Consider the following 19,871-nt stretch of genomic DNA (forward strand, 5'->3'; position numbering starts at 1 on the left):
TTCTCCTATATATACCTTGTGTATTAGACGTTTCAAGGTTCACATTATTCTCCACAATTTCGTTTCTCACCGGTTTGCTCTTGAGTTTCAGGTTTTTGCATCTACAAGTTCCTAGCCGTGCCATCCTCCATCCTAGCCGTGAATTCTACCTTGTATTGCTGCCTTGGATCTGCTTTGGACCTTGGGACGTAGTCAAGGGTTGTTCATACCATCTTCCCTATGTTTTCTTTACGGTTTAGTGTTTTTGTATTTGTATTTTCTGTTTTGATTTCTTTATGTGTAAAACCGAAACCATGAGATAACTTTCTGATTTTTGGATGCGATTTGGATGTTCTTTTCTATGATTGATGTGTTTGTGTGTTCTTGATCTTGATTAATTGCCGAAATATGGAATGATAATCTGGTTTTGTTTTATAGATAACTTTTATGTGTTCTTGTTCTTTGGTTGCAAACTTAGGATGATTGCATGTAATTGGAGCTAGTAATTAGGTTAAACGCTTCGTGACCCTAATTCAATATAGTAGTAAAGGCTTTGGACAAAAGTCGAGATCAGATTATGCATGCAATGAAAAGATTCGCTTCGAGTACTTGAATTTGCATGTTTATTGACTAAACTTTCACTTGCTCTTAATGATTTGAATGCATGAGATTATGAGTCGCTTCGATTGTGTGATACTTGCATTTGGAATATGTTGGTTTGGCGCTTCGTCGATCAATTGTGTAAAGGGAAGTCATATAAGGGACGTTGGGCGCTTGTAACTTTGTTTCTTGGTTGATATCTTTCCATGGTAATTAACAAGATTAAGGGATGCATGAATATGTTGTTCTTGATTGTTCTTGATGAATTGTTTTCCAAAAATCCTTCTTTTCCCACCTATGTAAATAAAACGTTTTTAATCTTTTGCTTGTTTTCGTAAAATTCATAGTTTAATCTTCAAAAACCCCCCATCTTTATGTTTTCTTGTTTTTGTAAATAATTAAAATTAACTTAGAATTTTTAGGAAGCATGTTCATGTAATTAATAAAAAATAAAATTAAAAAATGTTTTTAAAAATTCGTGAATAGTGTCTCCGTGAATAGTAAATATCTGTTAGTGTTTTCTAGGAATTAATTTGGTGGTTTTTAGGAGTTTGTTATGTGTTTGTTATGTGCTCCTATTTTTTAGGGATTGGTTCCTAATTTTTAGGGAAAGTAGTTAGAGTTAGTTTTAAACTTGTATTTCTTGTTTGACTTAGTCAAAATTAAGTAATTCTAATTAGTATATAACTAGGAATCCTTGTTGTATATGGATTTTTAATGTGATATGGATTTGTAAAATGTATTTAAATAGGAGTAGGATTTCTAAACCTTTTCTAACTCAAATTCTCTCTTTCTTCGAAATCTATGTCTATATATATACTTGTATATTTTGTTGTTTTCTCATTCTTTGTTCTCTAACTTTGTGTTAAATGTATGTCTTTCTAATTCTCTCTAATTTTCGTGTAACTTGTAAAGTGTTCTTATAATTTTGTAAATTGTATATTATTTTCTTTAAATTGTTTCTCACATGTTAGCACCCTCAATCCCCGGTTTAGAACGATCCCTGCTTACTCTATACTAACGCTCGACATTTTCAGGGTTTAAATTATGCGCTTCCTTTCGAACGCATCAGTAGTTTTCATTTCTCATTTCTGGCAAGTTTCCATTTTCAGTTTAGGAAAGTTTCTATTTCTCACTTTTAGTAAGTTTCCATTTTTCATTTTTAGAAAGTTTCTATTTTTCAAAAGTTTCTATTTTTCATACTAGTTTCTATTTTCAGGACCTCCGAGCTAAAAAGTGGAAATGAACGCACGAATAGAAAGAGGAGCTTGCGAACATCAAGACGAACGAATATGAGAGAAATCAGGCCACAGAAATGAGCAGAAATGAAGAAACAAGCTTTCCTAATCCAACTAGGAAACCCTGCGAAATGGAGGAAGGCTTCCCTAGCAAGTTTCCAACACAACCATGAAAAAGAAATGGAAAAATAATGTGTTTTGCGTTAGAAGATGAGAAGGCTTGAAGTTGAAGCAACGAGGCCCAAGAACTCTATGGATTTTCGGCAAAATGGATCAAGGCCCATCAAAGCCCATGAAATTAGGGTTTGTGACGCAAGAAGTAAACCCTAGGGATGTGTTGCCGTGAAAACCAAAGAGAGGCGTGAAAATCAAGAAAAAAATAAAAGATTACGCCAAGAGATTTTCTAGGGTGAAGTTTAAGGAAAGAAATCAAGAAAAGCACCAAATGGAGTCTAGATTCATTCCTAGAAACCCTAAGTATATTTTGGACGAAAATACAAGAAGAAAATCAGAAAATATTCAAGGAATTTCGGCAAGAATATATTAGGGAATCTTCTTGGAGTTTTGTGATTGGTTGGATGACACACTAGGGCTTATTTGGCAATTTCTCATTGGTGGAAGGCATGTGGAATTATTAATTTAATTCCTTGAGAAACTAAACAGAAAATCACGGCTTGGAGGCCAAGACATGTCGTCCCATATATATACTACACCCTAGACGTCTCACACACACCCCCCCCCCCCCCCCCCCCCCCATAATTCAGAAAATTCTCTCTACGTGCGGAAGCTCTCTCCATCCTCTAGTGCATTCAACGTTTCAAGCAAGGAAGAAGAAGAAGAAGAACCAAGCCGTGAGCATCATCATCCATTCTCCACCTTGAAGCTTGCTTTCGAGATTCAAGACTCCATACGTTTTACCTTTCATCCCCATCTCCATCTCACGGTGTAATTCAACCTCTTTCTTTGTAATCTTGTTTGATTTCGTTGGAATTGTTCTAGTTGACATTGATGTTTGAACAAGGTTTTAATTCTGAAATTTTATGATTGAATGAAGATTTCGAATTCTATGTTGTGATTCCATAGTTGCTTATGTGAGTTTGTTCGATTGAATTTGCTTTACAGAAAACTTTTATATGTTTATGTTCTTTGGTGGCCAACTTAGGATATATGCATGTAATTGGTGCTAGATTTAAGAACATGAAATCAACTTTTTGTTTTGTGTAACTTGAATCAAAAGTAGTAAAGGTTTTGGACAAGAATCGAATTCAATTGATGAGGATTGCAAATAGATGAACTTTTTCATACTAGGTTGTGCACTTGAGTTGATAGCCTTTCTATGTGTTTCATGCGTTGAACATGTCATGATTGACTAGCTTTCTAGGGCTTGATTACATGTTTGATAGGATTAGTCTATGTGCTTTCACTTAGATTAATTAGCATTGAAAAGTAAAATATGGGAAATCGTTTGCTTTCTAACGTTTCACATGATCAACTTCTTTCTCATGACTTGGAAGAATAATGTAGGGTTTATTCGAATTCAATCATGAACTTGGTTTTAATCTTTGTTTCTTACATTTCATTCTTGTATTTGTGTTTTTGTTTATACTTAGTTTTAATTCTTTTAATTTTCGAAAAACCAAAAACCTAAAACCCCCCTAATTTCGTGAATAGTGTTTATATGTGTAAATATTATACTTTGTTTTTATTTTAATTGTTTATATTGTCTTACATTGACAGGTGTACCCTCAATCCCCGGAATAGAACGATCCCTACTTGCTTATACTACTAATGATATTTCTAGGGTTAAATTATATGCTTGCTTTGAGCGTATCAATTTTTGGCGCCGTTGCCGGGGATTGAAAAATCACTTGTTGCATTGTGAATATTGTTGTTTTCGTAAATACTATATATTTGTTCATATTGTGTTCGAAAAAATTTAGTTAATGTATTACTTAGGTTGCTATTTATGTTATTGAATACGAGTTTTATTGTGAGTTGTAAATTAAAGAGGAATAGGTGAAGTCGTGTTTATTAATATTGACCTAAACCCCTAATTGGTACCTAGTTCAGGTCCCTTAAGGTTGAGGGCGGTTTTTATTAATATTCATCGAACTGTCTTCACACTTAGAACCTTTTTCATCTAAGTAAGTATAGCATATGTGGGATGGTGTCTAGGAAGGGGACAACGTTCATGACGGGTTTTGGATACAGAAGTGCTTACAAATGGGCCTAAACCACATTGTGGGAGTAGCTCATGCCAAAATGGATTCTGCCTCTTGTGTTCGCCCTCCCCTACCTGACCATTTCAGTAAGGTTGCCCAACGGATGTAGGAGGGACTTTGTGTCTAGACGACTATACTTGGGCCGCACGTCCACTTGATTTACCTCTTGGAATTCAATTCGATATCAATGATATTTATAACAAACGAAAATGTTGTGATACACTAAGGTATATTGGATTAAACATAGTCTTGAGAAGGGTAGCTGTTTCAGTCCCATTGCACATCGAGACTCCCTATTCCAGTACCTAAGTGTTGAAATAATTGTAAATAAAAGAAAAGAAAAGAATTAATTATACATAATTTTCGTGAATAGTGAAAAATTAGTTTATGAGAGTGTGAATTTTATTATAAGTTTTTGACCATAATGGAATAGGTGAAGGACTTTGTCTTTAACATTAGTCATGCACCCTTCTCTTTCATGTGGCGCACCTTAGTAGCATAGGGTGTCTAGGTTGATTGGATACGAGAAGTGCTAGCAAAGGGTCTCGTCCCCTGCTAAACAAGTGAGCTGAGCTCCGCCAAAATCGTTCCTCTACTACCTGGCTCTATGTGAAAAGAGTTACCAAAAGATTGAGGAGGGCGACTAGTATTAAGGATCGAGCCCTTGGGCCGCACGTCTAAACTTTGGTTAAGGGCTTATAATGGGATTCAAACTTTTATTAACTATGCCATACCCTAACTAAAATTTGTATATATGTAACATTATACTTTGTGGAATTTTTGTAATTTATACTTCTCTTTATACTTGTAAATTCGTGAATAGTAAATCGTGAATAGTGACTCGTGAATAGTAACATTTATAAATCATTAACTTGTATTTACTTCACTATACACTTTACTAACTTCTTTAAATTTTAATAATGTTCAGGATTTCTATGAATGACCGAGCCTTCCAGACCTTCTACAGTTAAAGAAATTGAAGCAAGGCTCGCTCGTTTGAAGAATCCTTCACTCCTTGAGTACAAAAAGCCCTCTTCTCCAACATACAAGGAATACACAGTTAACGATCAAGGGAGGAGGCTGTTTCCTTCTGAAGGGTCAGTATCACCTAGTGTTTCGTCCAACTCACTTACACCTCAGAATTCACCACCTGGTTCACCACCCCCTGAAGAAAACATTAGAATGGCCTCTATTAGAGAACTCTCTTCATCTGTGGTTCAAGAAGGACTTCCTACAAGTATTGTGTACCCTGCACCTGCCCCAGGAAAGACTGCGGACTTTGAGCTGAAGAGTGGATTGCTTCATAGACTTCCAACGTTCCATGGCCTCAATATGGAAGACGCCAACAAGCATCTTAGGGAATTCCAGTCTGTGTGTATCAACATGCTACCACAAGGAGCGGATGAGAATATACTTAAGATGAAGGCCTTTCACTTAACTCACTCTTGTTGTATTTTCAATAATATCACTTAACTCACTTACTTTTACATATGTCTTTCACTTAACTCACTGCAGTTAATTATATTGTTAGAAGCCGTTAAAATTGAGGTTATATTTGTCAAAACACTTTAAAATGCATTTCTAACTTTAAAAATTGAGGGTATATATTTTTTTTCAAATTATATTTAAATTAAAATAGAATCTTTTTTATTCCAAAAATTTTAAAAAATTGAAAAAAATTTTAAAAAATTAAAATGGTGTTGCCGTGTTGGGCTCTACGCTTTAGAAATGGTATAGATGAAGCAAAAAATATTAAAAGATACGAGTTTTTATCGTCGGGAAAAAACAAACGAGGATCTGTTATTTACAAACAAAACGAAAGCTCTTGTGCAACTTGCAAGCACTTTGCGACTCAAACCCGACAGGGCGAACCTCAATTCCCTAGAACAGCCAGAATTAATTGATTGTCTTTGTTGGGGATTGCAACTACAAATTATGTTGAACAGATGATGGAATGATCGATGACAATGTCCATATCCCGATTAAGCCTGTACTGTTTGTTTCTGCACGTCTTCATCCTTGGGATCTCGGCTATCAGGTGATCATCATCTTTTCCCTCCTTGTCATGTGTTAATGGGTTTGAATATCTTGGGCATCCCACATTTTCCCTTGTCTTGGACTTGGACGATTCCCTCTTTGAATTTGCAGGAAGGATGTGGGCTTTCTTCAGAAGCAGTTTTGCAGAAGTACAGTCCAAGGAAGATACTTACTGTCTGATGATAATGGTCAGCACCCTCCCTCCCTCACTAAGCTTCTGCTTCTGTTTGTTTCTTTTCCTGCTCTTTGTTTTGCATGTCATATCTTGTGACACACAGTTCCCTTTATCTGGTTTCCCCAACTCGTCACACGAAAACGATTATTTCTTGGTTGTGGTTGCATAATGAGGAATGGAGTACCGATAGTTTGGTTAATGAGAAGTTCCTCTAGCTGTTACTTCAGTGTCAGTCTTCATTCCCTTGGAAACATAACTTGTACATTTTGCATTGTAGGCCATGTCTGTGACGCACTGTCAGTAAATCCTCAGTCTCGCTGCTGCCCTGAAAAAGGAGACAAGTTCTCTTGTCAGTGAGTTCTTTAACTTTGTAGGCTCAACTTTTTTATCTTACAATTCAGAAAACTTATAACATTTGTGCCCCGCTTTTGTTTGCAGTGGTTGCAATGTTGTCTCAGAGTGCTGTAATTCTTATGAGTATTGCGTTTCGTGTTGTCAAGATCCTTCAAGGGTAGCTCTTGAATTGTTTGAATTTTGTTTTCAACCTTGCGGTTCTTTTTTCTATATTTTATTTTTAACATTTAATTTGTGTTGTTCTGCTCTGTTTTTTTTACTCTTCTAATCTGCAAGTTTTTGGGATTTTTTTTTTGTCCAGATAATAAAGGAACAAGTACTGGAAGTGAAGATTGCCAAGCCAGCTTCTGCAGGTAAAGAAATAAATTTTCGTTAATGGTTCTGTATCTCTTACCATAGAGGAGTAGTCTTCTGCATTTACTTCTATATGTGATGTGGGACTGTGGGAGTAGTGCTCAATTCAAAAATTCATAAAATCTAGATTTTAGTTGACCTGGCTCGAAGACTCTGACCACTTGTATGCATTGGTAAGTGGGGCTCAACCGCTATTTTGGCAAGTAAATTAGAGGTCCTGATTTGACCATTTGTTTCCTTTATGCATTGAATGGAATGAGTTTTGGTGAAAACCTTAGTTCTGCCCTGTATAGAAGCAATTGAGAATTCCATTGAACTCTTAGACTATATATATAGTATATGTTTTTTTTTTTTTTTTCCGGATAATTTATTCAAAATGTTCTTTTGTCAGGGAAATATTCCAGTGTTTTTGATTTCTGTGCTGGAAGGTGCCGGCATAATTCTGAGAGTGTGGTAAGTAATACATTAATAATGCAAGTGTATAATCGTTATTTATTGTTTGGATATGGTTTTTGCTTTCAGTTTTCTCAATTCATGGAATATAAATTTATTTTTATTTTTATTTTTTTAATAATTATCCTAACAAAAATTTCACAAATCATTTATTCAAATTTTTTAGGAGTAATCTAGTTATTAGTTAGTTTTGACTTCTGAGTAAACTGCAGTCATTTCTCAAGTACTTAGATGGCCTTGGATGTTAGTTTAAGTTCTGGTCTTTTAGTTAAATACTTGAAACTTATATGATAAAGATGTTGATATGCACAAAAAAAATAAATAAGCTTGGTTATGCATGAACTGTTGATCATAGGGATATTGTCAGAGAAAGTTGCTAAAGATATGATTATGCTTCTCTGATGCATTAAATAGATGTCAATATCATAGCTGAGCATTTTCTGGTGGTCTACTGGCTTTATAGAGCTATTTGTACGTCTTTCTTACTAATTTAATTTTTTGGAATTTAGTTGATCAATGGAAAGTCTGATTCTCTTATCCATTTCAGATATATTCTTTCTGAACAGTTATATTTAGTCACAATGCAGGAAATTCAGTGCTTTAATGTAATTTGTGACCAATCCCTTCTCTTAAACTTCAGGAGCTTAATGCTTTATTCGTTTATGCTGTCATATTCAGAAAAGATAGGGAGAACCACATCATTATGTGCAAGGTCGTATGGGGAGAGTGTTGCTCATGTTTTCTGCATTGTGAAGTTGGTTAGGGAGGTTGGGTGAATTGGGTAAGATCAACAGGGAGGATTTCTGTGTTAAGTAAAGTTTCTATAGGGTTGCGGTGTGTCAGCTATATGTTGGGGATCTGGATGGAAAGACAAAGAGGGGGCTTTTGAAGATTATAGTGGTGAGAGTGATGGAAGAGTGTTGGGAGAGAGTTAGGTTTCGGGCATCTTTATGACCCTTTGTTCCTGTGGAATTCAAAGACTACTCTCTGTCTTCTATTGTTTTAGAGTGAAAGCATTTGTAGTTTAGGGAGTTCTGCGTTGATTAGGCTGGTTTGGCGGCAGTTGTCCTTTTTTGTTTCTTGTTCTCTCTGCATTTTAGTACAATGAATTTTTCCATATTTGCGTAGTTTAGTTTGAATTGTCTGTGGAAGAAGGGTCACAATCTTATTGCGATATGCCTGATACTATATCTTATGCTGTGATACTGTTTAAATAAGTTGGAACCTTTCAGGTTCACGAAAATGCTTACCGTAGTGATTTCCATCACTGTTTTTCTCTGCCTTCAAATTCTTCAGGTAAGATCCAGCTTAGAATTAGATAGTATTGGTAATTTGCATCGTAGACACATATGAAACTATAGTTTGATGAGGACCAGCTCATGTTGGAAAGCTTATGGCTTCTTTTCTTTTAGTTTATAATAATCTTTATATATAATTCTCGTCTCTACCCATTTCTACTATAGGAGGAATTTAATTCTTTTGTTTTCTTTTATCTGCTAGAGATGATAAGCTCATGCTTGAAATTATGATATTGCTTGTACAGTTCCCGTCTAAAATTTTTAGATGTTTTGGATATGCTTAATTTTCCTCCTCACTGCAATAGTAGAGAAATTTGTTCTTAATTTGGTGATGGATACGTGTCGGTGTCCAACACTGTACTTATCGCCAATCTGAAGTGTCAGTGCTTCAGATCTGAGAACTTAGTAGATCTGTTATCACTGGGATCCAATTTTTCTCAACTGCCCATGGGGTATTGGACAACTTTTTAGTAAAATGCCTCTGTACTACTATATGTCTGTCTTTCCAGCATTAATCTCTAGGTCCTTTTATTTTTTATTTTTTATTTTTTTTTGTGTTATGAGAGATCGTATATAATATGGCAGAGTGATTATGCTAATGTTAGTGCCATATGAAATGTTAAGAACAAATACATGTATAGACTGACACTACTTAGGTAGAAGGTCTCTTATTTTAATCTGGACTTGAAGTATTGGACCATCATTGTTGCTATGCATGATGTTTCTTTTTCACCCCTCTTGCTAAGCTTCTCATTTCAATTTCATTGATGATTTATTGATTAAATGAATACCTATCTTTCTGTCTGGGTGCTGTATACAGACAGCTAGTTTAAATGCTTTAACTTTGTTCTTTCTAAACATATCCCAACAGCTGTGAATTATACGTTTTTAGAAGCCAGACTGAATGGCATTAATGTTCTTGTTGGAAGGTGAGATTCAAAATTATATCTATATTTTTTATATCTATTTAAGTATGAACGTATCCATGCAAAAGTTTTCAAACTGTGCTGACTCGCAAGAGTTTCTTATGGTGTATCTGACAGGCAAGGTGAATCCTGCGACTTGGTTTGCAAGTCAAAGGGACAGTCATGTGTTCCAAATAAGCTTTTGGTACTTAATCAGTGTGACATGTAAGTTGAGCATCCATTAGTTTTTCTTTCATATACCTTTTATTCAATATTCTTGTATTTTGCTACTGGCATTGTGGCTTGTCTAGTATGCCTCGAGATTTGCGGGCCGTGTGCAAAACCAGAAACTCTCTTATGTACAAGAGCATATCATGCCTGTTTCAGAATATGGAAATGCTTTATCTGTATTAAAAATTTGGTACTATGACTCTTGGAGTATGTAAAGACGTTTGTGGGGAAGAGTCCAAACCTTTTTGTCTTTTTGAGTTGGGTTTTGTTAGATACTTCTTAGAGAAAGACAAAGAAAAAAAGGGGGTTTTGTCAGATATTTTAATCATTACATTTATTATTCCTCAGTACTATTTGTTAGTACTTTACTTCGTTTTATTGAACTAGGCTGCTATATATATATATATTTTTTTTTTTTTTAATAGTTAAGCACTCATGAGTTCAAATTCTGCCAAATCTCAATAATTAAATTCCAAGAATTTTGAATTTCTTTTTTGATGGGAGCAAATCAGCATCAATTACTGTTTCAAAACTCCTGTCAATAGTTCAGTTACATGTGTCCTCTTTGAAGCGCATGTGTAAAGTTTCCCACAATGTACTTTCTACTTGATGCCCTTGGTTTTTACCGTGTAGCCCACTTGTGCATTGCTCTTGAGTACTAGTCTGTCAGCCCTACAAGTGATAACACTACTACCTGATTTACGATAACTCAATTCAATAACCAGTTGAGCCCAATCTGTGCTGCTGCAAACTGCAAATTCTGCACCTAGTCATGGCTAGTGTTGTCTGTTGCATCATTTTTGGTTCCATTCGACCGAATTGTTGCATAAATTCAGTTAGAAGCCGCTGAAAATGATGCAAAATTTCAGTGATTTGTTGCAGATCCTTGTTGGAATCAAACCAAACCTGTCCACATTTTTGGTGCTGGCAGTGTTTGTATTTCTGATGTTTATTTCCATGTCACCACGCTTAGACAAATTTGATTTTAGATGGACACCTTCTTCTGATGAAAATCCATTTTTAAGGAAATGAGTTACTTGTTCAATATATGCAGTTTATAGTATCATTGTTTTGTTCTTTTTGATAATCTTTTGAGTAGTATCCAGAGATATATGAGCTGCAAGGGAACTTGCCTGGCCAGTATTGGATCAGATCAACCTGCCGAAGTTGTCGATGACGCTCCTGAACATTTGGTATGCTTGACTTATGGCATTAAAGTTTATAAAGCGGGATTGTTTTTCATCATATAATTTAAATTAGCATTTTATCCTACTATTAATAATCAAACAAAGACCCTGCCTTAAGACAATTTGCTTTCTTTATGCAAGGGAAGTCACTCACATCATCACTACTGCATCTGCATTTTTGGGCTAATATTTACATGTCAGTTTAGAAGTTTATATAGGCAATGTTACCAAATGCATCTCTTGCACTACAATTATTCTGTACTAGTGTTTGAGCACCCTATGCATAGGATCTTACTCAATACTTGTAGTTTGATGGTGGTATCCTATACTTTCTGAGTTCTTCCTCTCTATACCACTATAATTCAATGGTTATCTAATGCTTTGTTGTTCTTGCATACGTATGCAGCTACTTAGCTGCCAAATAGGGTTTGTGCACATCAAAGGCCTAAAGTATTATGAATGCAAGTCAATAACCTATCATTTTAACTGAGAGATGATAGTTTTAACCCTTAATTTAAATATGAAATTGTCGATCACCATATGACATGTCCATTGTATCATGATTTGCTGATGAATAATTTGTGTTCTTTGGACATTTACTGCCTTAAAGTATATGACATGCTAGCTGCTCTTGGGCTCCTATGTGCCCGTACCTACTTGTTAATAGTTCAGTATCTGTCTGACATTGATGGTTTTGTTTATTTAATAACTTTGTGGTGAGGCCATACTTGCCTATTTTGCGAGATACGAAATATTTAGTATAGTCCCATTCACTGCTGTAAGGCTTCGCTAGAGTCTTTTTTCTGATCATTTAACTCGAGATACAATTAGATCTAGGGCTATCATATGATGGAAGTTGGGATTTACTTTTGTTCAGAAAAGCAAGCAATAAGCCAAATTGATTTTGTGACACTTATTCTTGCTCTTTCTGAATTTGTATGACCCTGACAGCATTGTATCTCTTTTGACTTTCAGAATCCTGGAGCATGCTTGTATACCCAAACACAATCCATGCTTTCTTGTTATGGTTCACATCAGCATACAAGGAGGCTTTGCCCTTGTGCATAGATCATTATCAGTAAGTTGGAATTCTATTTATGTTTGTATAATCTTAAGTCAGTTGGGCGTTCAAATTACATGAATCCTCATAATTTTCCATACCAGATGTGCATAAATTGAGGGAGTTCTGCAGGGTCTAAAGCACCTGCAGATTTCATCGGAGTTATTAATATTTGTTTTGAATCGACTGCTTTTTCTTTCTTAATTCTTCTAAAATATTCTTCAAACACTAAAAACTGGCAATCAAAGATTACTTTTTGCAAAAATGGATTTTTTTTTGGAGTAATATCTTTGTGTGCCAGCAGCTGTGGTAATACAGAGGATGCAGAACTACGATCTTTGGCTCTGGAACTGAATCATTTCCTTGTATCCGAAAAAAATTTATTTGCTGAGAAGGAAATAAAGATATAAAATTCCTACCAAAATAACTCAAAGTCTGATAACTATAAAACAAACTTTTTACTGGAGGAGGCACTATTCGAGAACAATTAGCCGATCTGGATTTGAGAATTATTATAGATTATTCTGGACGTTGCTAAAATGGGTACTATCGGGTTGGGTGAATTCAATATTTCAATAAGCATTCAATGAAAGCATATGGTTAGCTGGTTGGTTAAATGTTATATGGCATGCTCAATTATCTCTTAACCTAGTTAGGATCTTTAACCATTCACCACATGTAGCTGCGCCAATAAATCCGTGAGAAATTATTTGTAAAATGGCCCCATTGAGCCCGCCTGAGTCTTTCTGAATAAATGTGCAAATCAGTTTTGTTTTCTGCTTTTGCCAGTTTATTCAAAGATATCTTTTGACAGTTGCCCCCAGTTTGCCTTACATGGAGACTATAAGATATGAAACTCTTTCCATTACCATTTCCTTTTCGTGGTTATATTCTGTCCAAGACCCCGCATTGTCTACACATAACTGCAGTGTAGCAGATCATTCTTGTTGTTGGTTACAATAGGATGCTCTTATCTATTTGTATGGTGTTTATCTTTTATTTTCTGTATGGGATCATTGATTAATTTGTTTCCAACTAAATTCTCTCAACTTCAATGAAATATATTCTTTGTTTCAGAGAACATACAGGAAAAGCAAAGCAGGTATCCAGCCTTGCTAACTCTTAATATGTTTGCAGGAATTTCCACCGATGTCCCAGGCATGAGCTATGATGATGTATCTTTGTTGCCTCATTTCTCCAAATTGGCATTCCGTTGTGTGGTTTGATGCATTATATGTACTGCAATTGCTAGATTATTGCTCATTGTAAGTTCTGCTGTCATGGCATCAGAGGATGAGGGCATATCAGCTTGTCATTCTGTTCCTACATGGCTTCAAGCTCTCCGTCATGGATCACATTCGTGCATGTTCTATGGAAATGTATAAAAGTTAGTTGAACTTTGTGCGGATAAAGCGGTCATTGGGAAACAATTTCACTGCTAGATTGAAATCCACTTTAACCGATTATGAAACTTCTGTTCAGACCATAGTTGAGGCTAGAATGGGTGAATCAGGCGATACTAGGAAGTTTAAGGGTTCATACTTCAGACCACAATTATGCTGCATAGGCTGCTTAGTTATTTCTCATCAAGTATTAAAGATTTTGTGTGGACACCTATGTTAACAATTACATATATTAAAGAGAAGATTTGAGGGAAATACGCCTAGTCCCCTGCGTCTAATCCCAGCGACAATAAAGCTCTGGTGAAGCACATTCTCAGCCATCATATTTTATGTGTCAGGAGCTTCAGGATTGCATACTGATCTGGGAACAATCGGTTAGATGTGGAGCTCTCACTAAGAACAATTTTTTTTATATTACTTTTTGTTTGTTTTGCTTTAGTTTAATCAAATACATAATTTATTCTCAATATGATGCGCTCCACTTAATCCTTAGTCAAGTGTTGTATATATATGCCTCTTGTCCTGCTGGTAGCAATCAAATGAGAATAGTTTTTAATCTATTTATGGGAGGAATTTTTCAGCTTAATGAAGTATGCCAGAAGCTCTTCCAGTGAGCCATAGTAGATAACCTGAATGCCGGTGAGTTGCAACCAGAAATTTAGACTCCATTACTTTAACCATTAAACATTACAACTCTATGATCATCAATTTCTTGAATGTAATAAAGCATCAAACATAGCCCCTAAAATACACTACAACTGTAACTTTTGTGGCTGTGGTACTGTAACTTCTGCAGCCGTGGTTAAGCACGAGCCTGATTAAGATCATAGTCACCACTACTTTTCGTGATCATCAATTGTCAGTCAAACTACTCAAAAGTGGAATTCGATCTGATTGTGTACTCTGCTACGAGTTGGGCAAAAGATGATGACTTGTTTTCTAGCAGTCTTGCAGGAGAATCACATTCCTCAATCAGCCCTGACACAAAATCAAGGATACATTTCACATAACAAGTGGGGGTAAATGGTAACTACTAGGAAGGTGAAAGGATTGATTATGTGGCAATACTAACCATGACTTAGAAGTAGAACCATGTCACTGTCAAGAACAGAAGTTATTCGATGCGCAATAGTAATGACAGTACAGTCTGAAAAGTGGTGCCGAAGGGTCTGCTGAATCAAATTATCTGTAGCAGTATCAACAGATGCAGTAGCTTCATCAAGCACCAGGACTTTACTTTTCTTGAGGAGCACACGGCCCAGGCAAACCAGCTGCCTCTGACCCATACTCCAGTTCTCTCCATTTTCACTCACTGCAGCAACCATATGAACATGAACAAAAGCATTTCTATTATATAAGTTTCGGAATTGAATGCATCATATATTGCCTCTATGTTGGACTAGAGCCATAGAACTAACCTGCAGAATCAAGCTTCCCTTGTTTCTTCCTAACTTCATCTCCAAGTTGGCATTTATCCAGAGCCTAAAACAATTAACAATATTTTACATACTAGTGCAACGAGGTACCAATTTAGAGCTGCAAATCTGACAATGAACAATATTTAAAAAGAAGCTTCCTATCATCCTCAGGGTAAAATGAACTAACCTCCCAAATTTGTTCATCTGTATACTCTTCAAGTGGGTCCAGATTGCTTCTTACAGTTCCTTCAAACATGGTTGGGTCCTGAGGGATAATGCTTAGCCTAGACCGCAGATCATGCAATCCAATAGAAGAGATATCGATGCCATCTATCAAAATCCGGCCAGCAGCAGGATCGACAATTCGGAAAAGAGTTTGTATGAGAGTTGACTTTCCACTGCCAGTTCTCCCCACAATCCCAGTTTTCATTCCTCCAGGGAAGGAGCATGTAAGACCCCGCAACACAAGTGGCATGTGTGGAGCATACCGCACCTATGTACATAAACATGGCATAAGATTCAGACATGAAGGGCGCTATATTTCTTTGAAAAATATGGCCTGAATCTAATAAACAAGAACATTAAGTACCTGAAGATCATGCAGATCAACTTTTCCTTGCAATGGCCAGGAATGATCAGGTCTGTTAGAATCTATTACCAGAGGAGGTTCACTTGGTATACTAGTAGTATACTGTAGTATTCTCTCCACAGATATTATCTTGTTTTCCATATTGCAAAGATTCCATATAACCCAAGCTTGTAACATGTTTAGGTTAAGTCCATATGTGACGGCTAAGCCAGCAATGCCTTCATGGTAAAAAGACCCAAAACAAATAAGAAGTGGAGGGAGAATGACTAGACGTCTTATAGTGTTGTATTTCAAACTAAAGATTGATAAGATTCCAGATGAGTATCACTTGCCTGGATCAATCACTCCTTCTGGAACAGAGATCAAGAAAATTAAACAGAATGCAAATGTAATGGATGACAACACATCCAAGCGAAAGCATAGCCATTCCATCGCACCAGCTGTGTAGAACTTTGGCCGACCATATCCATCCATCAGTGTCATGTTGGTATCTCGGAATCTAGATTCTTGATTGAAGCTCCTAATAGTAGTTGACCCTGAAATTGTTTCGGCAAAATGTTGTATCACAGGAGCTTTGCATACTCCAACCAATCTTGCTAGTTCTCGTGCTGAAGGTATGTAATATTGCTGCAGGAATATAAGTTTGTGAGGGTTTGTATTCACAAATAATACTATATCTTGCAGGTTGTTGCAGTTAAATTGGATTTCGATGGATGAAAATTGAAAACCCTTTTCAGTCACTTTAGTAGCTCTTATGGACTTAAGGCGGGCCTGAACTGAGAATTAGTGAGCATGTACAAGCCATGAACAATGATAATGCAAACACATAAAAAAATAGATTGTGACAAGCCAGAATTAGAGACATTATTTGTTTCAAAATAGATTTCATATGACATGGATCAGCAAACACATAAAATAACAGAATTCTGACAAAGTCAGAAGGATTACCTGATACCAAACACAGGCTGTAATCACAGGTATAAATATGATGAAAACTTGCCATGCCACCTGAGACATCACTGCAATAATTCCAAAAGCTGTATCATTGAGAAGGCAAAGGCCCCAATTTGATTTGAAATGTTCATGTCCACTGCATTTTGGTCTGTAGAAGCCTGCAAGAAAATTATAACAGTCAGTATACTACATCAGAGGGGCATGAAATTGGGGTTAAAAAAAAAGTAGACTACATAAAGTTCATTAGATCCTCTTTTCATCACCCGATCAAGCAATATATTAAATAAGTTTTGCTTACTCTGTTTAAGATTCGTCCACTTGGAGTGGCATCGAAGAATGACATGGGAGCACGGAATATGCACAAGTGCATTTTATTGAAGAGTATAGTGGCTGTCTTGTACCCAGCTGTTGCAAGAAGCAGAGATCTGAAAAGGATGCAAAAAGAACTTCCAACAGCCAAAGCCACATAGACAATTATAAGCGTAGAGCTTGTAACAGTTGGTTTCATGTCTGCTGACACAGGAGTTGCCCAAGCCATCCAGTAATTGCTTCCAATTTGAAGGAGTTGAAAGAGAATCTGTGCAAGTAATATAAAAGGAACGAGAGCTCCTCCATATGCTGTGGTAATGTATTTCCAGTACACTGAAAACCCAACCTTACCTTTCTCTCTCTCTTCTTCTTGAACAAGCTGCCCTTTTGGCACGCCTAAATCATCTATTTTACTATCTTGAACATCTCTGTTGTCTACTTTTTGGACAGCCCCAGTAGTGCTAGCCGAATTGTTATCTTCTTTGCTGATGCTTGTTTTTTCAACCGGTCCTACCCCAACAGAATCAAGCGCAGACAAAGCTTCATTGTGTGCTCCCACAAGATCCATAAAATCAGTTCCTGAATTAAGAATGTCATTGAACTTTCCAGCTTGAGTGATCTTTCCGTCTTTCATGACCTAATAACAAGGAATAAGTTTGAGTAGACAGAAACCAAACAGAGGAAAACACATCTTATCAGTTGAAATCATAAGAAAAACACTACAAAATTTCTCACCAAGACAATATCAGCAGCAGGTAAGAACTCCACTTGATGAGTAACATAGATTACTGTTTTGGAACTCAAGAGGTCCATCAAGCATTCCTGCAATGCAAGTAGGAAGTGAAGTTTTTATTATGAAGTTTCAACTTGTCCAAATTTTGAAAAGAAGCATTTAAATTGAGTTGCATAAGTCAGTAGTTCATTGGAGTGAATAATTTTGAAGGCTCAATTTAGATTGAAATGTAGTGGCCCCAGAATAGAGAAATGAAATACCTTGAAAAGGTGAGATCCTGTATGAGCATCAACAGCACTAAAAGGATCATCAAACAGATAGATATCAGCATCTTGGTACAAAGCTCGTGCAATTTGTATTCTCTGCTTCTGACCTCCACTTAAATTGATTCCCCTTTCCCCTATAACCGTCTGATCACCAAATGATAGAATTTCAAGGTCCTTCTTCAACGAACATGCTTCAAGAACCCCCTCGTACCTTTCTCTGTCCATCTCTTTACCAAACAATATGTTTTGTTCTATCTTACCACTTTGTATCCATGGTGACTGAGAAACATAGGCCTTTGTCCCACACAACTTAAGAGTCCCAGATATCTTGGGAACTTCTCCCAGAATACAAGAAAGTAAGCTTGATTTGCCTGAGCCAACGGTACCACAAACAGCAACCTTCATACCATGGATAACTTTGAGATTTATATCCTTCAATGTAGGGTTAGGCGAAGATAATTCCCAAGAGAAATTTGCATCCAATATTTCAATTGCAGTATCAGAACTACCTCTAGGAAGGTTCTCTACAACATCAGGCTTCAACTCATCAAGAGAAAGGAACGATGCAATTCTATCAAGGGATACCTTTGTCTGTGCTATCATTGAAATTGTGTCTGGAAGACTGTAGATGGGCTCTTGAAGAATTCTGAATGTTGCAAGCGCAGATAAGATCTTCCCTGATTCCAGTGGGATCCCCAAAAGCATGCAAGCAACAAAAGTGACCACAGACACAAATGTGGGGGCACCCCAGAAGACAAATGTGGTCATGGCCGAAGTATAAACAAACTTTCTTAACCATCCTGTCTCAGTCTTCCTGAGGTCAATAATCTTAGACAAAAACTTCATCTCCCATGCCTGCAGCTTGAGAATCCGCATGTTCCTTAAAATCTCCGATGTTGCCTTCATCCTTCTGTCCTTTGACTCCATCAACTTGTCCTGAAACTTCTCTTGCAATTTCCCCAAAGGAACATTTGCCAGCATAACAACTATTGTTGCAACTAAAGTTGCAATTACAGCAAGGCCAAGATTTTTATACAAAATTAAGAGGGCTAAAGCAACTTGTAGAACGACCATCCATGGGTCATGCATGTACCAAGTGAAGTCACCAACCCTCTCAGCATCAACAGTCATAAAATTGATAATCTCACCACTAGTGTGGCACTGCTTGGACTGGCAAGACAGGGTCAAACCCTTATTATAGATCATGGCAACCAGTACAGCTCTTATTCTTACTCCTATCTGCTGCGCCCTAAAGAACCAGTGCCTCTGAGAGAGGCACTCCACGAGCTTCGCCACCAAAAAGGCAGAAACTAAAGCATAGCCCTCATATTCAAACTCACGTCGCCCATAAAGGTATTGCACAAATGTGTCGATTAGATATGGGCCAACATAAGAAGCCATTGTGTAAAGAAGCACAAAGAAAGCTGTCAAAAGAATCTCTCTCCAGGCCGAGAAGATTAATGCCTTCACCAGATGAAGCGTGGTCACTCTGCTAAGAGCACCACGCTCCGACTCGAGCTTATTTCTAAAAACTGGAAAGGACCCAACTACACTATCACCCTTGTCTAGTTCAGGAACGTCTTCAAGGTCTAATGTTTTCTTATTACCCACCGCGATTAAAGGACTCATCCAAGAAAAGGTGAGGATGCTGAAAATCCCAGCATTTGAAAAAGGGATTTTCACAGTTGCATCCCCTGTGGACTTATTTGATTCTGCAGTGTTACCTACACTAGAATCTCTACTACCATTCAAAAGGGGTTCCTCAAGAAGGGTATCTCTACCCTCTTTCGACCCAATAAACCCCACATATATAAAGAAGAGAGCAGAGACAAGGAAGGCAGCATCAGAAACTAGAGATTGAATGGGTAAGGCAACGTGTTTTTGGTAGAGAACAATGTCTATGACAACGCAATAGCAAGATAAAGAAAAGTAAAAACCCCACCAAACTCTGAGTAAGAACGGAAACTTTGATTCACCAGAACTAGAGAAGTGGGAATGCAAGTAAACAAAAACTGCACCCCAACTAAGTGTTCTAATTGCTAAATCAGAAAGGGTCACTAGCTTTTCTTCAGACCAGACATGTTTATACCAGGAAAAGTAGTAGAA

At 36.8% G+C, this 19,871-nt stretch overlaps 2 protein-coding genes across 2 annotated transcripts; one reads left to right on the forward strand and one right to left on the reverse strand.

Moving 5' to 3' along the window:
- The first annotated feature begins 5,840 nt into the window (after positions 1-5,840).
- On the forward strand, positions 5,841-13,751 carry LOC112200116. The gene is made up of 12 exons (XM_024341132.1): positions 5,841-6,077; positions 6,188-6,264; positions 6,529-6,604; positions 6,690-6,762; positions 6,907-6,958; positions 7,351-7,412; positions 8,645-8,708; positions 9,582-9,639; positions 9,754-9,840; positions 10,946-11,039; positions 12,009-12,111; positions 13,231-13,751. The coding sequence occupies exons 1-11, from the start codon at positions 6,001-6,003 to the stop codon at positions 12,099-12,101; spliced, it is 813 nt and encodes a 270-aa protein (XP_024196900.1). The 5' UTR covers positions 5,841-6,000; the 3' UTR covers positions 12,102-12,111; positions 13,231-13,751.
- Positions 13,752-14,037: 286 nt separating this feature from the next.
- LOC112200115 (ABC transporter C family member 3-like) lies at positions 14,038-19,643 on the reverse strand. The gene is given in 11 exon segments (XM_024341131.2): positions 14,038-14,474; positions 14,569-14,808; positions 14,915-14,978; positions 15,102-15,407; positions 15,504-15,721; positions 15,836-16,130; positions 16,452-16,537; positions 16,540-16,615; positions 16,756-17,403; positions 17,502-17,588; positions 17,760-19,643. Coding segments are annotated over 11 exon segments (3,765 nt in total). The 5' UTR covers positions 19,395-19,643; the 3' UTR covers positions 14,038-14,364.
- Positions 19,644-19,871: the final 228 nt, after the last annotated feature.

This window comes from Rosa chinensis, chromosome 4 (genome assembly GCF_002994745.2).
Source record: "Rosa chinensis cultivar Old Blush chromosome 4, RchiOBHm-V2, whole genome shotgun sequence".
NCBI classification, from domain to species: Eukaryota; Viridiplantae; Streptophyta; class Magnoliopsida; order Rosales; family Rosaceae; genus Rosa; species Rosa chinensis.